General features: G+C 42.3%; 1 protein-coding gene across 4 annotated transcripts in view; it reads left to right on the top strand.

The window, feature by feature from the left end:
- Positions 1-23347, top strand: part of CLUAP1 (clusterin associated protein 1) — an 851865-nt gene that overhangs the window by 285667 nt on the left and 542851 nt on the right. For all 4 annotated transcript variants that reach the window (XM_069210479.1, XM_069210475.1, XM_069210478.1 and 1 more), the window contains exon 4: positions 21554-21733. In XM_069210479.1, the coding sequence (XP_069066580.1) occupies positions 21554-21733 (180 nt within the window). The remainder of the gene's footprint in view (positions 1-21553; positions 21734-23347) is intronic.

The raw sequence follows: 23347 nt of genomic DNA, 5'->3' as shown, positions 1-23347 counted from the left end.
TTCTAAAAGAGGAATATAGTGTGCTAAAGAGCAGAAAGTGCTTTGTTGTTTGGGGGAATTTTCCATCACATGGGCAAGATGGTAAAGAGACAAACCAGATACCTGTGATGGGAAAGGCCACTAGACAATTTATCATGTTCAGTCTAAACGGTGTAAGATAGAAACATAATACAGGATCCCTTATCCAAATTAAGTAAGGCTCCATCTCTTAAGTACTCGAGAGTAGCACATATGATTGGACAGTAACCCTCTCAAATGACTTTGCTATCCTGATATTTTCTTTATGCACATAAAACATTTCTTTGGCTAGCATCTTAGATTGAGATCCAATATCAGTGGGACTTTCAAATAGGCTACTCAGCCTTAAGTCCTGTAAGGTGTTTTTAGCATTCTTAAGCCAAGGAATAGTTAGCATATGACTTTGCTGCGAAGAATCTTCATCAATTTTGCACATGAAGCCCATTTCAGGTGTAATTCCAAAAACCAAGGCACTCGTGGAATGACATATACTCAAAAGTCCATATTTAGGTATGATAGAGTTTGTTTCTTCAATTATTCAGTTTCACTGTAAGTCATGTAGTCCAAAGTCAGTGCTTTGCATCCATGTTTGGTTTATTCTTGAAATGTTTTTTTCATAAATGGTCAACAAAACAACAGCCATCACGTGTTTCGTCTTTTGAGAGAATAATCTCATTGACTTCTTCAGGGCTCAGATAACGTTATAGTCGATCACAGATAACGGTGTGAAAGTATTTAATTTTTATACTTCCCGAAGACAAAGACAAAAGACAAAACACGTGTTGGCTGTTGTTTTGTTGATCATTTATGAAAAAAACATTTTAAGAATAAACCAAACATGGATGCAAAGCATTGACTTTGGACTATGTGACTTACAGTGAAACTGAATAATTGAAGAAACAAACTCCATCATACCTAAATACGGACTTTTGAGTATATATCATTCCACGAGTGCCTTGGTTTTTGGAATTGTGTTTTGTTTTTCTTTTGAGAAACGGAGGAGTTGGGAAGACCCTCATTCCAGGAGCACCGTGTCTAATATTGCTGTTCTCTAGAAAGAATTTGGTGACTGTCTGTGAGCGCCCATTCCTGTAACCCATTCCCCTCTTTCTCTTTTGTGTTCACGTTTCAGGTGTAGCCCATACTTTGAGCCAAATAGGAGCCAATCATACTATATCTTCCAGATAACATACGCCCAGTTCCTGATGTGAAATATGGCTTGGGGTAGTTTTCGAGGTCCCAATCAGCCGATTTAAAAATGTGTTCTCCACAACCTGTAGAGTATTCACAGCAATATGGCCCCACACTCTGACCCTGTAAGTGCCAGCTCAGAGACATTTGCTTTTTTAAAGCATAACTATTTATTTGGGGGGGGTTTATGTCCTAGTTTTTAGCATACCTAAATATGGATTCGCTTAATGCCATCTTTTTCTGGTACCTCTGTGTTAATAATCTCTTCCATTCATGCTGGTGTTAAAATGATGCCCAAATAGTTAACATTCATTGTCTTAAATAGCTCTTAGAGCGAGTATTTTAGGGCTGCAAGTCAAAATATTTTTTTTTAGAATTAGTCTTCATTTTCAGCATCTGCATAAAATTACTAAAACCATCTAAAAGTGTTTGTAGGCGGTTTGCTGTGCATGCAATTAAAACTTCGTTGTCTGCATAAGAAAGAACAGGGACTGACCGATCACCAAGTTTAGGATCATCAGGTGTACAAGAAGTTTAAAAAAGTATCTAAAGCATTTATATAAAACAAGAATAAAAAGGGGGCTAATATTGTAATTGTAATTGTAATCGTATTTATATAGCGCTTACTACCCCTGACGAGGCGTCGAAGCGCTTTTCGATGAGTAGCACGCTACTCTGGAACCCAACAAGAATTAGTGATGGATTAGTATCGTTAAATAATGAGTACAGTTTTAGTATTATTATGAGTTAATTTGAGCCGCGGATATGAGAGTTTGTTAGTTAGACTGGAGTAATGCAGGGGTGGAGGAGGAAGAAAATCCAGAGGTGTTAATTGGGAGTATATCCTTCATTTACTAAACCCAACGGCTTGGGATGAGTAAAGGGGGGTGGAGAGGGAAGAGTATGTGGAAGGGTTAGGGAGAGCATAGTAACAGGGTGAGATGAATGCAGGAGAATTTAATAGGGTTGTGTGGGAGGTCACAGAGGTAGAGTGAGGTTTGGTGAGTTAGATGTGGAGGGAAGAGCTTAGGCAGAGATATTTAGGAGATGAAAGTGGTAGAAGAGATTTGGGATGAGTCAGAGTGAGAAAGGAGGATAGTTTGATAGAGACATGACATAAGAGTGATGAGTAGATAAGTGTGATAAGAGGAGAGCAGGAATTCAATGATCCACGAACATGCCAAGCACAGAAACAACATATACACATACACACATATATATATATATATACACATATGTGTGTGTGTATATATATATATATATATATATATATATATATATATATATATATATATATATATATATACACACACATATGCACATACAATACATAATTAGAAACATGGGTAAAAAATACTTAGTCAGACAGGTTTAAAGAGTGTGTGTGTATTTTATTGTTATGACATAGTAGCAATACATAATTCCAAAGAAGCTATAAATAAATAGAAATATACATATAATCTGAAAAAATATTTATCCACATAGGCATATGCAGTTCATAGTTGTTTGAAAAAGGTGGTTATGAAAGAAAGAGTCAACTCTTCAGTAGTTTTCTGAAGACAAGAAAGTTATCTGTGGCTCTTATAGTTGGGGGTAATGAATTCCATAGTTTGGCTGCTTGGACGGAGAAGGATGTACCACCTATAGTCTTTTTCTTGTATGGTGGTGTTCTAAGGCGGGGTGCCAGTCTTGAGCAGAGGGTTCTTTGTTGGATGTATTTGGTCATTTTCTTTCTGATAAAAAGCGGTCCTGTTCCATGTATAGCTTTGTGGGTGATACCAAGCAGCTTGAAAGTGCTTCTTCTGGCAACGGGTAACCAGTGTAGTGCTCTCAAGGCAGGGGAGATATGGGCTTGCAGCTTTATATGTAGTAGTAGCCTGGCTGTGGAATTCTGGATACGTTGTAGTTTTTTCATAACAGATAGAGATGATCAATGGTAGAGGCTATTGGCATAATCCAGTTTGGATAGTACAAGTGAGATGGTAGGTTGCACCTTGTGTGGAAATCCGAGGTGGGGGAAGATGCGTCGTAAAGTCTTTAAGGTGATGAAGCTTGTGCGTGCTAATTTGTCTACTTGGGCATTCATAGTTAACTTGGAATCCATGGTGATTCCTAGGTTTTTAACTTCCTTGGATAATTGAGGAGGTGGTCCGAGATCGTCAGGCCAGACGCACAGAGGGTCATAACTTTTCCAGTCACCACATATGAGTATTTCTGTTTTGGAGGTATTTAGTTTGAGATGGCTCCAGGTCATCCACTGATCAACGGCTGTGAGGCAACTGAAGATTTGTGAGTTTTCAATGTTTTTGGGGTCTTCTAATTTAAGTAGTATTTGTGTGTCATCTGCATAGTTGTAGCATGTGAGATGGAAATCATTGATCAGTTCTGGTAAAGATATCATGTAGATGTTGAAAAGCAAAGGTGAGATGATTGACCCTTGGGGGACCCCTGCTTTTGTGAGGTAGGGTTCTGATGAGAAGGGGGGCGAGTGGATGATATTTGCTCTTTTTTAAAGATAGGAAGTAATCCAGTCGAGAGCAATCCCTTGTATGCCGGCTTCATGGAGTCTTTGAGTTAGGGCCTCATGGTCAACCGTATCAAAGGCAGCCTGTATTCCTTCTGTTTCTTGTATATGAGACAATTATGTATTAAACTGTGTTGACATGCAGTTAGAAACAAACACATAGGACCAGTGAGGGTTTAAAAGATTCGCAAGAACAGCAAGATAGCTAGACTTCGGAAGGGGATGTCAAGTGAGACCTTTCACTAGATTTAAGAGCTCTTTTCACTGAGCTGAGTTTAAAAAACAACCCTGAATAAAGCATGCTTCATCCTGGGTGTAAAAACATACCAAGGTCTGGCAGAGGCATTGTGCTATAGTTGCATGTGTACAGTGCTTCAGGTCCTGTCGAGATTTTGGACTGGTAGCAGGCTATTTTGTGGGATTGTTATGTTTTTTGTTTTTTTTCTTAGTGTTTTATGAAGGGAGAACCTTCTACTCTGTGTCTCCAGTAGCGGAAGATAGAACCTGCTCGTCACAGTCTTATACGGATTACGCTCCAGTACATCATCAATTCACCTCCAGGAAGGATTCTAGATTTTTTCTGCTATGGAATCTCTGAGCGCAGAGCCTTCCTTTATCTTTGCCAAGCCCAAGAGTTAGGGTGGCTTGTCCTTTCCAGAAGCTGAGCTTTAAATGGGGCACCTGCTACGTTTATATTTGTAAGTGCTTCCTGTTGAGGTTTAGTTTCTGTAAAATGAGCATCATGGCCTACCCAACCAGAGTATTTTCTACCAGTAAGTCAGTAAGCATTACCTAGCATGTTTTATATGCGCCGTTTATATTGTACACTAAAACTACGTGATTGGACCATGGTGAAAAACGTCTCCAGCAACCCTGTGTGTCCTTGGCAATGTGATTGTTACTAGTGCGTCTTTGTAGAGATGCCCTCGTGCTTCTGCGCATCAACAACGCACCACCTGACTCGGCGGTAAATGCAGTGGGGTCGTTTTGGAAAGCTGTCCATCATCCTGGTAAAAGCGGGAAATCCTTTGCCTACTTCGAGGGTGGACGGGGCGTGGCTCCAGGAGAGGACAATAGCACCCGCGCGTCACAGTCAGATACAGATTACGCTCCAGTACATCATCAATTCCCCCCCAGGAAGGATTCTAGATCTTTTCTGCTATGGAATCTCTGAGCGCACAGCCTTGCTTTATCTTTGCCAATCCTAAGAGTTACGGTGGCTTGTCCTTTCCAGAATCTGAGCTTCAACTGGGGCACCTGCTACGTTTATATTTGTAAGTGCTTCCTTTGAGATTTAGTTTCTGTAAAATGAGCATCATGGCCTACCCAACCGGAGTATTTTCTACGAGTAAGTCAGTAAGCGTTACCTAGCATGTGTTTTTTTTTTTTCGTTTTTTGTTATGCCCTGTTTATATTGTACACTAAGGCTACGTGATGGGTCATGGGGGAAACATCTCCAGCAAACTTGTGTGCCTTTGGCAATGTTATTGTTACTAGTGCATCTTTGTGGAGATGTCCTCGTGCTACCCCACGTGTAACTTGTAATCACTAGACTGGGTGTATCGATCGCTCATACTGGTATTCCAGTGAAGTCTTTTTGAGAAGGTCCAATAAGAGAGGATCAACCTCGGCTATCCCCATAATATCCCACAATTTGCCCTTATCCACTAAGTCAAAGGCACAAGAGAGGTCCATGAAAGCCACATACATGGCCCCTCTCCTGGCCTCTAGGTATTTACCAAAAATCAGGACAGATTTGGGGCTTGTGGCTTGTTCACTGGTCCCCACGCCAATGCGTAATCCACATTGGACTTCCTGAGAAAAAATATGTTTGTTCTGCCCAGGCTTTCAGTTTCGCTCGGATTACTCTGCCAAGCAGTTTTACAGAGGAACCCATCAACTATATGGGTCGATAATTTGCTGGAATTTTCATATCCTCTTTCTTGAAAATGGGGCCCTCTTCAATTGAATCTCTAAAGACACTTGTGATCAAGGGAGCCCAGAAATTAGTGTTATGTTTAAAGAGATCTACGGGGCCCCCATTGGGTCCTGGGGCCCTCCCTGCCACCGAACATGTAGCTTTCATTATATCAGCAACTTCTATAGTCTGACTAAGTTTTAAAAGATCAGAAGTTGAAACAAGACAATCTTCTGACAGTGTGGCCTGTTGCTACAGATTCCCCCTTTAAAACAACGTTGTAAAATGCTGGACCCATTCTTGTTCTGTTATGTGGCATTTTGGGCCTGTAAAAGATCTTTCAGAAAAGAAAGGTCGATTTATAATCTCTACAAAAGTCCTATTGTCTTTAGAGTGAGCAGCATTCTGTAAATTCTCCCAAGCTTTGAGTCTTATTTCTGCCTTTCTTTTTAAAATAGCTTGTTTGTAGATTTGTCTGGCTTTTCTGACTACAAATAGGTCTCGTGGGGCCACATTAGTAGTCTTCTTAAAGGCTTTGTAGACCTCTGTACATTCTGAATTGAACCAAGACTGGGCTGGGCGATCTTTTTTGTGGCTTATATATGGTTAGCATTCCAGACACTGATTGACACATCTTAACAAAGCTGTCTTGAATGCTTTCCACAGCAGCTTTTTCAGAGAGACAGCACATGATCTCTTTCTCTTTATTACTAATCAGATCTGTGAGAACTTTATTTGTGTCGACATGATACCATTTCTTACGCATCGCCTATTTGACATTTAACTTATAGGGGAATTGTTTTTATGCGTGGAACTAAAATGCAACGAAAGGACAAGGCTAATAATAAGAGGATGATGAGCACTAAAAGGTGAAGGATACACCTAAAATTTCTTCAGCATTAAGACCAGAACATCCGAAAGTAAAATATGATCAATTACATTACCCTTACCGCTAAGGACAAAAGTCTGTGTGTCTGAGCTAGGGCCTCATAAGTCTGTTGTGTAAGACAAATTATAAGTCAATATTATATTGTGTCAAGGCTTCCCCATATGCCGAATGCATAAAGTGACTAATGTGCTGTCCCTTCCCATCTGTAGTTCCACAAAACTGGTCTCCAATGTGGATGCGTTTAACAATGTTAAAATCTCCCACTAATATGAGAATATAACAGTTGTGTTCGTTATTCATTTGATCCTGCATAGCAGACTCTAAAACATCTTTAATACCCATAGATTGTGTGGTTATAATAAAAGTTAATTAAACACTGTGGACTGAGACAACTTTAAGATCTGATTGTAAAAGCCAGCACCTTAACATTAAAGTTCCTAATCGCTGCAGAAACAAGAACTAAAAAGCACCCCCTTCCCTCTGCTTACAGAGGACGGGACAGCAAAGCGATTTATAACAATCTACAGAAATAGTCTCAAAAGCCCAAGTCTCCTGGCAACAAATTATTTCATTTGTTATGTTTTAAATGTCATTCAGTTTCCATTTTTAAATTTGGAGCATTGCTCTGCCATGTTCCATGAAAGAAACTGCAAATCCCTTGCTTGCTTCGTAGATTAAAGAACTGATTTTATGGATGGTTCCATTTGAATTGAGCTAGGAATATCAAAATTAGAGTCATGGACTAGCAAAGAATCTTTGTCAGTAGGGTCATAGAGATTTGCAGGGTACAAACATCAGTCAATGTCAGATAGACTTTGCAGAGGACCAAATCGATTGTTGATGTTAAGTGGATTTGGAGTGGGGAAAAGATGCTGGTTAGACCTACTGGATGTCTGAGGATGATAATCAATTTGTTCCAGTGAGGGTGGAAGATAAGAGAAACCTAATTGGTGGGTACAAATATTAGATTGTTAGTACTGACGATGGGCAAGCCGGGACAGCAAAACAGAACAAGCTCAGAATCTTTAAAGTTCAGGACCACACCGTCCCATTTAGAGCGTTTCTTGTTATGGCCCACCGATCTCACCCTTAGTGCCATAATAATTTAATTTACAAGGTCCATCCTGTCTTTTGTTTGCACAAATAAGCTGTCTTGTAAGCAAGACTTTGGCTGCCTTCCTAAGTATACTCCTTTAATGAGGGCACCCCCTCTAGAATAATCACATAGCACGTGCTTTCCAGAGGAAGATGCAAATCTGTCAGTTGATATGACAATATGGGCCCTTGCTGAACCTGTAGATGGCCCTCGGTGAGTACCAGGGGAGGTGCACACCCCACCTTGCTGAAATGGGGTGAGGGTGAAGGAACTCTCCGTGATTGTTCTTCTGCATCAAGAGGTCGCTTTGTGTGCTGCCTGGCGTTAGTACTGTGAGGGTGAACATTGACAGCCCACCTAGTCCTACTAACCCTGGTTAAGGCCTGTTTGAGGGACTCCGTTAAAGAGTCAATTTTACCTATCACTGCCTTAATTTGATCTGCCAGCGTTTGTTTAAAAAACTCCAAGAGAACCTCTGCTTCACCTACAAGTGACTGGAAGCCCACCTGAAGAGCTGTGAACATGTTGGCTATAGATGCCATATGCTCTTCTGTCGTCGTAATCGTGGTTTGGGAGGGCTGGTGGATAGTTAAAGATGTGCTATCATTTTCTAAGAGGAGGGGGGTAGGTGAATTTTCAGTGTCTTTTGGCTGAGACTGCAGCTGGTACGTTTTCTCCTCTCCACGCTTTCTTTTAGGGGATGGTGTAGTACTGCTTCTTGTGTTACGAGCATTCGATGTTCCAAGTCCCAAAGAGCTAATAGTGCTTGTCACACCCAGCGTGAGACAGGGGTTTTACCAAAATGTTTAACTTTACTCCTGTGCCGTTTCTGCACTGTCGGTGACTTGTAAGATTTGTTTTAGTGGCCTGATTAATGCGAGGCTCTTCAGGGGATATCTGATCTTGAGCATCTGTTGAGGATAAAGGAGAGGTCTATTATTAACCTCTGGGCGGCCTCTATGTTGTTTTCAACTATATTTAGTTCCGAGGACATTACAGCCATTGCTGTAGAAGGGCACACTGTGATCGAGGCATCAGCCCATCCCCCCTCCGCCCCTCCCCTCCGCCCCCCTCCCCTGGCTCCCCCTCTTCCTCCTCCTCTTCCCCCACCCGCCCTTCCCCCCTCCCCCTCTCACTCCTCCTCTCAACGCCTTCCCCCGCTTCCCCCTCCCCTTCCCCCCTGCCCCCCTCCCTCCCTCTTCCCCTCCCTCCTCCCCATCTCCCTCCCTCCCTCTTCCCCTCCCTCCTCCCCATCCCCCTTCCCTCTTCCCCATCCCCCTTCCCTCTCCCCCTTCTTCCCTCCTCTCCCCTCTCTTCCCCATCTCCTCTTCCTTCCCCCTCCCCCTTCCCCCCTATTCCCCTCCCTCCTCCCCATCTCCCTTCCCCCTCCCCCTTCTTCCCTCCTCTCCCCTCTCTTCCCCATCTCCTCTTCCTTTCCCCCTCCCCCTCCCCCCCTCCTCTCTTCCCTCCTCTCCCCTCTCTTCCCCATCTCTTCTTCTTTTCCCCCTCTCCCCCGCTTCAACCATCCCCGCATCAGCCCTTCCCCTCTTCCCCCTCTTCTCCCCTCTGCCCCCTCCCCCCGTTTACTCCCTCTTCCTCTTCCCCTCTTCTTCCCCTCTTCCTTCCTCTTCCGCCCATCCTTTCCCCCCGCCCCCCACCCCGCCCCCCCCAGACTTCTGGGACAGGTAGTCCCTCTCAAAAAACAGTAATTGCAGTCCCCCCTAGGCTTTATTGTAGCCTGGAAGGGAGAAAGCTACCAGCTGATGTTGCATCCTTGGATTGCAGTCATTGTCAGTTACACTTGTGTACATAGCCTCCTTGGATGATAGGAGACCAAACAATACAGTAAAAGTCACGAAGGTGTGCCACCCCCAACTAGTGTTATCTTTTATAGCCTATCAGTCTTGGAGGGCTTGTTAATCCCTCAGGGGCATAACCACTGTTTGATCGGGTCATTCTGGGGTTTTGGAGAACTGTCTTTTCTCTTGGGCAGGTTTGAGCTGGCCTAGACAGAATGTCCATCCGATTCATACAGAGGCTTCTCAGACAAACAGGTGCCGCAGGATAAGTGGGTTGGGCCGGTAGCACTCTAAAGAGGCACTGCAGCAACTTGAGGGACTGCACGGACCACCTCCCCAGAACTACAGAAACAATTGTCTTCGAGTAGGCGGTGAAGGAAAGTGAGCCTGCAGGCCACCTATATCTAGATGGGCTCTTGACATCCAAGCTTCATACAAACCTCATGTTCATCCACATGCATACACAGATGTACATACACCCTCTACAAATGTTCCAGATTTAATGAAGGTAACAGTTAGCTCTTTCCTGATATTTAATAACAATGTATTTCTGCCTGACCAAAGCCTGACATCTGATTGGAGTCCCTTATTAAGCCATTTGATAGGTAGAGGACAGATTACTGTCTCTGTTGTTTTTGAAATACGAGTATAGTTTGCTGAGGTGGTGAATCAGTGAGATATACCCCAGCAAGTGCCATCTCCTTTGATCATCAGATCCTGTCAAGGGGAACTCAGCCAGTGAAATTATTCTGCAGTGAAGGACCGAATTTTATGATCTAATTCTGTATTTTGAGTTGCTATGAATCATTTCATTTACTTGTGTAGGCGGAAAGACTGTGCTTAATTTGTGGTTCTTGTTTCCGGTGAGGAGCACCGGCACTTTTTTTTCTGCCTCAAGCATTTGCTGCGAGCAAAAGGCACATATGAGAAAGACGGAGGAAGAGAAAAACGAAAAACGCGTCACAGTAGGAACAAGCAGAAAGCTGCAAGAGTGAGCTGAAAGGGCAGGGACTGGCTGTAATTGGATTGAAGAGGTCCGAGGTGGCTTCAGGGTTATGCTGCCTCTGTATTCTGTGCTCTCCCGTTTAATTGCAGTAGCCGCATGTTTAAGAGTAGGGCTTTGGGCACCAGCACGTTTTTATTTACAAATGAAGCACTGCAGAAAGACAAATCTAGAGGATTTCACTGTTGTTAGTGTGTGCTGTTATAATGGACCCCTGTCTTTGGAATCCCGTGCTGCAAGGATTCCTTGTCTGAGCCTTTGTCTTTCAGTGTTTTGTTTTCATTTTACTTCTTTTCTGTCTAGTTCTGAAGCCAACTTTTGTAATTTTTTTCTTTAGACAATTCAGGACAACAAAGTGAATGTGACTGATACCAATGCTCCTGAAAAACAAATCCACCTATACTTCTGTAATCCAACAGCCAGGTGGAAATGCAGGCTAAACTACTCGCTCCAGGGCTGCCATCTGTGTCTTTTGATTGCGTATTTGACCTACTCAACAACTAGTGACAAGAGCAATAATACTGTCTACAATAGGCTGTCAGACATAGAAGAGCTAAGATCGCAACTGATTATATAACAGTAGAATTGACAACTTCGTTAATAGGGGACAATCAGAAATTCTGATCCTTCACTGCCTGTCCGCAGCGTCCACTATGGTTACTCATAAAATCCCACTGCAGTGCCTGGAAAAAACGCCTGTGATCACCAACACACAGCTAGATTACTGCCACGCTGAAACCATTATAGTAGAGTTGGTACTTCTTTTTCAGCAGTGACTAGATCTTGTGCAGTGTCATGTAGGTATATCTCATTCACCTTTGCTTTTTAATATTTACATGAAACATCTAGCCCAGATGTTATCACAACATTGGCCTCCAGTTCCAATTGTATGCAGACAACATCCAGCTACATATCTCGTAGGGTATTCAATCTTGTTGATGAACCTAAAAATGTACAGGTCTCCTGCTTCAGCGTTATATGCTTACTGTGACTTTCTATAATAATCAATAAAGATTATTTTATAAAAACAAAAAAGTTAAAAAAAATCTCATGGGTTATTTGTAAAGCTAACCACAAAAATGCCATTATATGCCTAATAAGTGCAAAATACTAGATGTCGGAGTGCACATGTGCCTAGGTGACTCCAAGGCTGATAGCCTGAGAATGAGTCCCATCAGAAAACGACTTTCTTTTGATCTGACTGTACAAAAAGCTCTGGCTTTTACAGGCAATAACATATAATTCTTGCTCAATAAGAAGCTCTTTTGATAACTAATTACAACAGTATTTTAGAATACAGAAGGATGTCCCAGTACGGGCTACATTGAAATGACTCGAGCTTTGGTGTGATCAAGACTCGATCAGTGCAACGTTTTCTACACTACACTGTTCCCTTAAAAAGCAAGTGCAAAATTAGTCAGCCTATAAAATCGAGCTACACGACTCTGCCAGATCTTTTCTCTCCAGTTTTCAATGACCTTCAGTAGCTTCCGCCGGCCAGATAATCAAATTAAAGATGCTCTGCACCACTTGGATACCACCAGTGCTTAATTTGTAAATGAAAACGTGCCGGTGCCGAAATCTCTCATATGAAAAACGCGGTTGCTGCAATGAAATGTGCGAGCACAGAGAACCAAGGCAGTGTGATCCTGAAGCCATTTTGGGGCTCTTTAATACATTTACAGCCACTTCCTGCCTCTTCAGCTCACTCTTACAGCTTTCTGTTTTCTCTCTTTGTGACGCATTTTCGCTTTTATCTTCCTTCAGCTTTCCCATATGTGTCTTTGCTCGCAATAAATGCTTGAGACGGAAAAATAAGCGGCGGCCCCGAAAAATAAGTCACAAACAGTTAGGAGCGCACCTGCCTGACATCCCAGCAATTAATCTGCCCCATTGCATCATGGTAGATGTAGTATCTTCAAAAAACGAACTCCATTAATTTTTAAATATTTCACCTTTAAGTAGGTACAGCCTTTACTGTGCATCTCTGGACACATGTGTTTCTGGGTTAGTCCCTTCTTCAGCAGAGAACATATTTGCGGGGTGCTGGGAATGCTGCCATAAATCCCCCGGTTTCAGTACCTCTTTCCTGGCATGCTGGTGCCTGCTCCAGAGCTCGTCAGCCCAGTAGCTCAAGGGAGCCTTTAAAGTCACAAACAGTTAGGAGCGCACCTGCCTGACATCCCAGCAATTAATCTGCCCCATTGCATCATGGTAGATGTAGTATCTTCAAAAAACGAACTCCATTAATTTTTAAATATTTCACCTTTAAGTAGGTACAGCCTTTACTGTGCATCTCTGGACACATGTGTTTCTGGGTTAGTCCCTTCTTCAGCAGAGAACATATTTGCGGGGTGCTGGGAATGCTGCCATAAATCCCCCGGTTTCAGTACCTCTTTCCTGGCATGCTGGTGCCTGCTCCAGAGCTCGTCAGCCCAGTAGCTCAAGGGAGCCTTTAAAGTCACAAACAGTTAGGAGCGCACCTGCCTGACATCCCAGCAATTAATCTGCCCCATTGCATCATGGTAGATGTAGTATCTTCAAAAAACGAACTCCATTAATTTTTAAATATTTCACCTTTAAGTAGGTACAGCCTTTACTGTGCATCTCTGGACACATGTGTTTCTGGGTTAGTCCCTTTTTCAGCAGAGAACATATTTGCGGGGTGCTGGGAATGCTGCCATAAATCCCCCGGTTTCAGTACCTCTTTCCTGGCATGCTGGTGCCTGCTCCAGAGCTCGTCAGCCCAGTAGCTCAAGGGAGCCTTTAAAGTCACAAACAGTTAGGAGCGCACCTGCCTGACATCCCAGCAATTAATCTGCCCCATTGCATCATGGTAGATGTAGTATCTTCAAAAAACGAACTCCATTAATTTTTAAATATTTCACCTTTAAGTAGGTACAGCCTTTACTGTGCATCTCTGGACACATGTGTTTCTGGGTTAGTCCCTTCTTCAGCAGAGAACATATTTGCGGGGTGCTGGGAATGCTGCCATAAATCCCCCGGTTTCAGTACCTCTTTCCTGGCATGCTGGTGCCTGCTCCAGAGCTCGTCAGCCCAGTAGCTCAAGGGAGCCTTTAAAGTCACAAACAGTTAGGAGCGCACCTGCCTGACATCCCAGCAATTAATCTGCCCCATTGCATCATGGTAGATGTAGTATCTTCAAAAAACGAACTCCATTAATTTTTAAATATTTCACCTTTAAGTAGGTACAGCCTTTACTGTGCATCTCTGGACACATGTGTTTCTGGGTTAGTCCCTTCTTCAGCAGAGAACATATTTGCGGGGTGCTGGGAATGCTGCCATAAATCCCCCGGTTTCAGTACCTCTTTCCTGGCATGCTGGTGCCTGCTCCAGAGCTCGTCAGCCCAGTAGCTCAAGGGAGCCTTTAAAGTCACAAACAGTTAGGAGCGCACCTGCCTGACATCCCAGCAATTAATCTGCCCCATTGCATCATGGTAGATGTAGTATCTTCAAAAAACGAACTCCATTAATTTTTAAATATTTCACCTTTAAGTAGGTACAGCCTTTACTGTGCATCTCTGGACACATGTGTTTCTGGGTTAGTCCCTTCTTCAGCAGAGAACATATTTGCGGGGTGCTGGGAATGCTGCCATAAATCCCCCGGTTTCAGTACCTCTTTCCTGGCATGCTGGTGCCTGCTCCAGAGCTCGTCAGCCCAGTAGCTCAAGGGAGCCTTTAAAGTCACAAACAGTTAGGAGCGCACCTGCCTGACATCCCAGCAATTAATCTGCCCCATTGCATCATGGTAGATGTAGTATCTTCAAAAAACGAACTCCATTAATTTTTAAATATTTCACCTTTAAGTAGGTACAGCCTTTACTGTGCATCTCTGGACACATGTGTTTCTGGGTTAGTCCCTTCTTCAGCAGAGAACATATTTGCGGGGTGCTGGGAATGCTGCCATAAATCCCCCGGTTTCAGTACCTCTTTCCTGGCATGCTGGTGCCTGCTCCAGAGCTCGTCAGCCCAGTAGCTCAAGGGAGCCTTTAAAGTCACAAACAGTTAGGAGCGCACCTGCCTGACATCCCAGCAATTAATCTGCCCCATTGCATCATGGTAGATGTAGTATCTTCAAAAAACGAACTCTGCTGATGACGGGCTAAACCTAGAAACACGTGTCCAGAGATACACAGCACTTGCTGCACCTACTTAGGTGAAAGACTTTTGATTATTTTTTCAGCACAAAACGAAGTGACTGCATTTACCATGATGCATTGGGGCTAACTTTTTGCTTGAGTGTGAGGCAGTGTGCTCCCTTTTTTCTTTTTGTCCAATGACTGCTCCCTTGAGCTAACGAGCTGACAAGCTCTGGAGAGGCACCTGTGCGCCAGTGAGTGGTACATAAACCTGAGAAGACTTTTGGCGGCATTTCAAGCAACCCCACAGACTTGGCTGCTCTCTGCTGATGACGGGCTAAACCTAGAAACACGTGTCCAGAGATACACAGCACTTGCTGCACCTACTTAGGTGAAAGACTTTTGATTATTTTTTCAGCACAAAACGAAGTGACTGCATTTACCATGATGCATTGGGGCTAACTTTTTGCTTGAGTGTGAGGCAGTGTGCTCCCTTTTTTCTTTTTGTCCAATGACTGCTCCCTTGAGCTAACGAGCTGACGAGCTCTGGAGAGGCACCTGTGCGCCAGTGAGTGGTACATAAACCTGAGAAGACTTTTGGCGGCATTTCAAGCAACCCCACAGACTTGGCTGCTCTCTGCTGATGACGGGCTAAACCTAGAAACACGTGTCCAGAGATACACAGCACTTGCTGCACCTACTTAGGTGAAAGACTTTTGATTATTTTTTCAGCACAAAACGAAGTGACTGCATTTACCATGATGCATTGGGGCTAACTTTTTGCTTGAGTGTGAGGCAGTGTGCTCCCTTTTTTCTTTTTGCCCGAAAAATAAGTGCCGGTGCTCCGCACCGGAAACAACAAGCACAAATTAAGCACTGGATAGCACAAGACGGTGTCAGTCCACAACCTATTCACACCCTACAAAGACAGCCCGAAACTGAAGCCAAGCAAGGCGAACCTGATTATGTAAGCCCATATAAGCTGCAATAACCACGGGTGAAGGTCGAGCGTGGTGTTCAGCCAACAACTTTGAAACTTGCATCTGATCTAGGTAATGTCACTAGTCTGACTGTTAGTGAAAACAAGTCTGTTGAAACCTACGGTTTTACAAATCATTTAAATATGGATCAGCGTTTTCCCTAAACTGCTTCATTGTGACTGCTAGAAAAACACAAGCGCAACTGATGACTATTTTTGTATGTAGCCTATAGTAGTGCAATGTTATGCGTCTTATTTTCTTCAGCTATGTAGCAAGAAGAGATGGGGATTATTCAAAATCCCTTACAAATTAACATATTAATAGTCTTCAAGAACATATAGACGTCATTGCCCAAATGTCAGTTTCTGTAACTAGAAACGTATAATTGAGATACATTGGACCACAGACTATGAATTAATGTCTGTATCAAAGGCAAACAGAGGAAACTCCAGCCATTGTATTTTCCCCGAAAACGTATTAGTTCATAAAACGTGAGCAAAATAAATAATTTTGGAGTGGTGAACTGAAATGCAGGTAATGTTACAGCAGAGCTTGGCTGCCTGCTAGAGGTGCCATCTATTGGTAAAGCTTTACAGACCCAGGTTTCCCAGAACCATATGTGAGTAGCTACTCCAGTGTAATGTTTTCTTACCTGGATTGTGGGACGTTAGTACTGATTTTATGACGGCATAAACAAGACTACAGAGTCTTGTATGGGAAATAAAAATTGTGACTGAAGCCCTGCTTACACGTGGAAAGGTGAAAGCCAGAAGTCTCTATTTCTGTATAGGCAAGTCTGGATATGTCATTTTGTATTTAGTTTACAAAAAAGTTTGATGTGAAATTATTTAACTTTAATAGTGTTCAGAATAACTATATTAATTTGACAAAAAATAAGCTTAATACTTGGGAAAGAAGGCTAATTTCTGTCACAAGAAGGGACTTGCTTGCCTTTGAGTGCTTTGGTGTGAGCCTAGGGACAAACTAGAAATAGCACACGAAGTTCCTTATTCTAAAGGATATTCATTAAATATTCATTATTGCAGCCTCATATTTTAATTGGTGAAAATACCGACATATGTTTTTTTTTTCATTTTATAAATATGCTCCACTATAACATACCGAGTCTTTAAACAAAGAGGTATGGATCTGTATATCAATATAAACAGTATTTAGTGGTGAAAATCTATACCACGTGTACTGGTTGCGAGTACAGTTATAGTTGAGCAGTGTGACCAGCTAATATAGAAAAGACGAATTGTGTTGTTGATCATCATATGTGACGTCTTAATTCTAAACATATACGGGATTTGACATATCACCCCTGAGGAAGTCATTGGGGTATTCCCCAAGACAAAACACGTGTTGGCTGTGGCAGGGGAATACTGGAAATGTAACATCTGTACACATGGAAGTTGAGATGTATTTGAATGCCCTACATCTACATACATCTAAGAACAAGATGTCGATTTAAAACCAATAAACTACAGACTGGTGAATCACACTGAAGAATCAAGACGCCTCTCTTTTTCTGAATGAACTTTTTATTGAAAATATGGTATTTGACTGTACTGGTGCATGTTCCACGTGATCAAAAGAAATGTACATATAGAGATTTGATATTGATTGTGTAATACGTATATTGTTATAGCGAGTGCCTCATATGCTACTGTAAAGTACATATGGCTTTGAGTCAGAAGGGGCGAGGAAGAGAATAGGATGAATTAGGACATACTGATGAAAGTGTGGAGGGGTTTAAGACTGCTGTTAGTTCATTAGGAAACCTCACCTGTGTTTTGTGTGTCATAGTCTTTTTGTAGTAGAAACCTATGAGTACTGTATATTCACGGGGTTTTGCACATTTGAACACTCACTTATGTATATTTACGAATCCTTCATGTTTGACGTTTGTTTATTTTTAGGCAGAAAAAGAATAAGTGATTTACCCAGAATCACGTGATTTTCAGTCTGGTGTGGAAGATGGCATTAGAACCAAGGTTACAAGAAAGTACCCACGAGATCTCATATGTCTAATATTGATTGTTATTCTGCTTGTTATCTTCCGATTCTTGGATTCATACAATTGCAACTACTTCATAGGATTCTTCAGTTGTTTTATCTTTCTAATATTATTGTCGCCTTCTCAGCCCACCCTCCTCCCTTAGTTCAGACTATGATGATATGCATTATTTTGAAAAAGTTAACAGGGATCACTTAGCTCCTGCCTTCTTATTTACGCCTTTAATACGCCAGTCCTTCCCCTCCAGAGCTTCATTTGTTTAAAAGTTAAACTGCTACTGCACCCTGCACCACTTATTACCACCTGTTGGCTCTGCCAATAACAGCATCAGCACAACTACTAACAATTGCAATCCTCCAGGTGTGACAATTCAGACTGCCACAGGCCGCCCAAAGCTATAAGAATGATGTGAGTGGCAGCTAGTGATCATTTTTTAATGTATGTTGACTTTTTAAAACTGTTGTACTCATTTCAAAATTAGAAAGACAGCACCACCCTGTGGTGGACTGTCCCTAGAGGGGGTGTTGACAATTAAGTGCTGGTGCTGAGTACCGGAAACCACAGACTGACATTAAGCACTCCTGCCCTCTACATTTACTCTGCACCATGTACATATTACACTTAAGACAAACATACCGTAGACTTGATCCAAAGGCCTATGAGTCTATTTGTAATTGGTAGCCTAATGTTTACAGACTGTTCGCGGCTGTTAGAGCTCTTTTTGACTGGTCCAATGTGTTGTAATTGTACATTTTCCTCACTGAGGAAAGAGATCTCGGTCTTGTAAGTTTTGGAGGATGCTGAAAGCCTGACTGTCTCCAGTCTTACACTCAGTAGCTATTTACATCTTTTAGTTCTGTCATCCTCTCTGAGCAGCTTTCACACGTCTGCAATAATGGTACCACACCGTTTGCAAAGTGTAACTAATGTTTTTAAATTTGCAATTCATTTTAAATGTTTTGTACCTGCCCTTCTTTAAGTTCAAAGGAAGTTCCTTTGCATGCAAGTGATAGTGAGTTCCTGCCCTGGGATAGTGAGTACCTGCACTTCTCTACTTCCTTTTCAAGTATTGCATTTAAAGATACAGAACAAATCCCACTCTGCGTTCGTGAGTCGTCTTCGTATTCACTAACAACTTTTTAAACCTCTTCTCGGCTGCGCTGGTGATTTATCTCCAAACGGGCTGAAGGATTTACAATTTACACTCCAGATAATGCTCGATAAATACGGTCGATGGTTTTTGGATGCGGAAGATCTTACTAATTAGGAGCCCTGAAGAAGTCGTTCGAGATTTGAAAAAGAATCTCCCATGATGAAACACGTGTTGGCTTGAATTGTACTATTATGGAGGGGTTTCCAAACATTTGAAGAAATTATATTTGGATCTTTGGATTGGATTGGACATTTCAAACTTGTATTAAAATTGGACACTTGATTTCCTCAAGATTACTTATTTGGGTCATATGTATATTACAATTGTTATGATTGGTGTGCCGCATATTGTATCATTTGATGTTTGGTTTTGTATAAACCTGTAAGGGATGGGTGTGTTCCCTTGTGCAGGCACCGTTCTTTTTGATGTTTAAATTAATTTTGTGCCACTTATGATCCTGAGCGCTTGCCAACCCTAACTTTTCACCCCATTAGCGAAGTCTATGTATGACGCACACAGCCTGAGAATATTCTGAGAATCCTACTGCTCATTATGGCTCAGCTGTGCCATTTCTTTATTAAGAGTTGTTGAATGTATCTATTGACTTTCATTGTACCATCTGGAGAAAAAAAACATCTATTTACAGTTGAACGGCTTGAGTCGTGGAGGAAAGCACTGACACTGTAGTATCGGGCAGCCATCTTGATTCCTGCTGTGCAGCTCACCTCAAAATAACGTTGCCACAGCAGCGTTGTAGAATCGGGACGAGGGTGAGCGACATTCCCTAGGCCTCAGTAACATGAAAGGGCCAAACGGTGTTGAAGTGGACATCTGAAGTTTGGCAGAGGTAAATCGTGTCACTAGCGGCTTTGTCTATTTCTTACCCCTGTATGACTACGCCTGCGCACACACGGTCAGATTGACTTGTCTGTTTGTATAGGGAGTGAGTGAGAACACCTTGGTGATTCGTCTACTGTTTGTCTGATTCCAATAGGCTCGGTTAGGTTTGCCTCCGTTGCTACAGTCAGAACGCCAGAGGGCAAAGATCCGAAGTCAACATCCAATTGGCTTTATTCAATAAAACGTTTCTCTTGTTGCAGGTGGGCAGTCTTTAGTTTGGTTACTACATTCGGTTATGTAATTGTTACAAGCCCCCTTTCTCAAGCTGCTGATTAGGTCCGTCCACAAATTACAATAATCTGGCAAAATCTCGCCCATTTCAGTGAAAGTATTACTAATTTATTACCCCACACGCCCACACCCTTTCCGGACACTGGTTCGAGCAGAAAATGTCATGGAGGAACAGAAAAATTGAAACCAAAAGACTTTTTGTCCCCGAACCAGTCGCCTGCCGGTATCTTAAATTACTTTTAAGTCCATCGAATTCAATTTTCATACCCGCAGAGGACATTTCATGTAATAAAGGTATTTTCGCTTAATACCTATGAAAATGTTGGCTCTTTAATGAGAAAAAGTGCGCTTTCTCTCACTCCTACAAGTTAGCAAAATGTTTCAAAAGCTCAGATCTGTGCCTGCTTCCTGTGAAACAGAAGGTATTGTAGAATACATAAAGGGATCTTTGTCTTATACTTACAGTATCCATTTAATCGAACCCCTATTATACAGTGTCATACTGGATTTCAATTGTATACATTTTATTTCACCCTTGCATACATAGCTTGAAATGCTAAGGTTGTTTTTAAATTGGAAAGCAATAACTAATCAATGTTAATCTTTTCCTATTTCCGTTTTCCTCTATTTGGGTGAAATGTATGTGTATACATGTATTACATCTAAGCAAAATCATAATGTTTTTAAGCTCTTTTAGTACTTTTATTGGGGAACCTTCTGTTTCCATTTCCCGCATTCCCCAGTTGCTGAGTAGTACAATGAAAGGGGCAGAATGAAAGAACTGACCACTATATCTGTATATGTTCTAACCTGTACTGAAGAATACAGGAGGAGACGTATAAGCGTTGTAACCTTATTTGATGGAAAATACAAATGGCAAGCGAGGAAAACCAAAAGACAACAAGGAGCTAGGACTCTTCTCACCTATATCGAATGTTATACTGAATGGAGAGGGGAAAGTGTAACAGATGTAATGTAACTTCCACCTCATGGTTTGCTGAACATGTAGAGATTAATCATTAGGAATGGCCATGAGCTTTCTCTGTTGCCTATCCTAATACGACTAGGAGGATGTAGAGAAAGCTACCATGCTATTGTCAAGTTAATGACAGTGAACCAATTTCAGTCAAACTTTCTCTGAAATACTCCCAGAGCTTAATTGCCTATAAGCTAAATCGCAGCTCCTTGGCAAAGGAAAATTAAGAAGTGATAGAACATCATCTATATTTTGCATCAGAAGTGTTAGAGGATGTGGAGAAATTCACGAACGAGGGAAGCAAAAAGTAGGATTTAATGGAAATACATTCAGTTGAGCACAAAGTGAGAAAAAGTAAGGAAATTGAATAGCTGGATCTCTGGTATCCAAATTTGTGGAGCGGAGGAAGACGAGAGTAAGTAAAGAAATCTATCTCTTTTAATGCTCCTCTTGCCAAAAAAGTAGAGTGTTTGAAAACCTCAGAGGATTGAGCAGTGTTAAAGAGAGAAGTACTCTTCCTCCACATTTTCTCTGGGTCTAAAAGTAAATTGTGCAATATCTGAAATGAATGTGTCCTTTTGATAAGTGGGGAAGCAGTGGGCCAATTTTAGCAAATGTTTCTGATTGTGTGAGTGTCCTAGGCTGCTTGCGCCTGGGAAGGGTGAGAAGCCAAGTTAGCAAACAGCATGGTCTTTGCTCCTTTGCATTATGATGGTCACATAAAATTGTTATTGCTTTAATCTTGATCCACACAGGCCACAAAGGCTCACATCAAGCTGAATACTAAGAAGCTATATCAGGCAGATGGCTATGCTGTCAAGGAGTTGCTGAAGATCACATCTGTTTTGTACAGTGCCATGAGGACAAAAGGCATGGGGACCTCTGAGACAGGAGACGAAGAAAGCAGCAAATTCAAGTTTGATCTTGGCTCAAAAGTAAGAAAACTAGCGAAGTGTCATATTGATTGAATGCATAACATATACCATTCTGTTTTTTCCCTCCACATTATTCAACATACTCTTATTTGTAAGACTTCTTGGTTGTATTTCCCAGAACCTAGCACCGCCTGTTGTGAGAATCTGTGGTGTCAGTGGCCGTTCTTTGGGATGCACAGTCATTGAATGAAAGCACTGACACCTTTCTGCATTTGTAGGCATTTCCTGCATCTTATTAAAGTGCAGGCCCACCCATTGAGAAGTTGAATAGAAAAGCAGCTTTCATCAGAGCTTAGAAGTTTATTAGCGCCAAGGGGGGGTCATCACTCTTGAGCATCTTCTTGTTGTAAAGTAGGCGCCCTAAAAAAGCATATCAAACTCCCAAGCTGAGGCATTTGACCAACGATCCTTCCTTCCTTATCCCTCTTCCCAATAATAACAATTTTCAAAATATCTGAAAACAATTACAAATGTTCAGGTGCCTTGATTTGAAATTGAAAAGTGAAGACTGTGGTACAATTAAATGTCACAATACACTTGTGAGAAAACCCCAGATTCATACTGTAGGAGGCTGGCCTGGCTTGTAGTGGGTACCAAGGGTACTTACACTCTGTACCAGGTCCAGTTATCCCTTATTAGTGTAGAAGAGGTGTTTCTAGCAGCTTAGGCTGATAGAAGGTACCTATAGCAGAGCAACTTAGGCTGAACTAGGAGACATGCAAAGCTCCTACTGTACCACTGGTGTCATATGCACAATATCATAAGAAAACACAATACACAGATATACTAAAAATAAAGGTACTTTATTTTTATGACAATATGCCAAAAGTATCTCAGTGAGTACTCTCAGTATGAGAATGCCAAATATACACAATATATATGTACACAATACCAAAAATATGCAGTAATAGCAAAAGGAAGTAATGCAAGCAGTGTAAAGTTACAATAGATTGCAATAGGAGCACATAGGTATAGGGGCAACACAAACCATATACTCCAAAAGTGGAATGCGAACCACAAATGGACCCCAAACCTATGTGAGCTTGTAGAGGGTCGCTGGGACTGTAAGAAAACAGTGAGGGTTAGGAAAATAGCCCACCCCAAGACCCTGAAAAGTAGGTGTAAGGTGCACCTATAACCCCCAGAGAGCACAGAAGTCGTGATAGGGGGTTTCTGCAAGGAAGACCAACACCAGCAAAGCAACAACAGTGGATTTCCGGACCTGAGTACCTGTGAAACAAGGGGACCAAGTCCAAGAGTCGCGACAATGTCGAGAGTGGGAAGATGCCCTGGAAATGCCAGCTGAGGGTGCAAAGAAGCTGCCACCGGATGGAAGAAGCTTTGGTTTCTGCAAGAACGAAGAGCACTAGGAACTTCCCCTTTGGAGGATGGATGTCCCACGTCGTGAAGAAGCTTGCAGAGGTGTTCCCACGCAGAAAGACCGCAAACTAGCCTTGCTAGCTGCAAGGGTCGCAGTTACGGCTTTTGGATGCTGCTGTGGCCCAGGAGGGACCAGGATGTCGCCACTTGGATGAGGAGACAGAGGGGGCGCCCAGCAAGTCAGGGAGCCCTCACAGACGCAGGCAGCACCCGCAGAAGTACCGGATCAGGCAC

This window comes from Pleurodeles waltl, chromosome 10 (assembly GCF_031143425.1).
Source record: "Pleurodeles waltl isolate 20211129_DDA chromosome 10, aPleWal1.hap1.20221129, whole genome shotgun sequence".
Classification (NCBI taxonomy): domain Eukaryota; kingdom Metazoa; phylum Chordata; class Amphibia; order Caudata; family Salamandridae; genus Pleurodeles; species Pleurodeles waltl.
The sequence above is the reverse complement of the archived record's forward strand: the minus strand, read 5'-3'. Positions and strand labels throughout refer to the sequence as shown.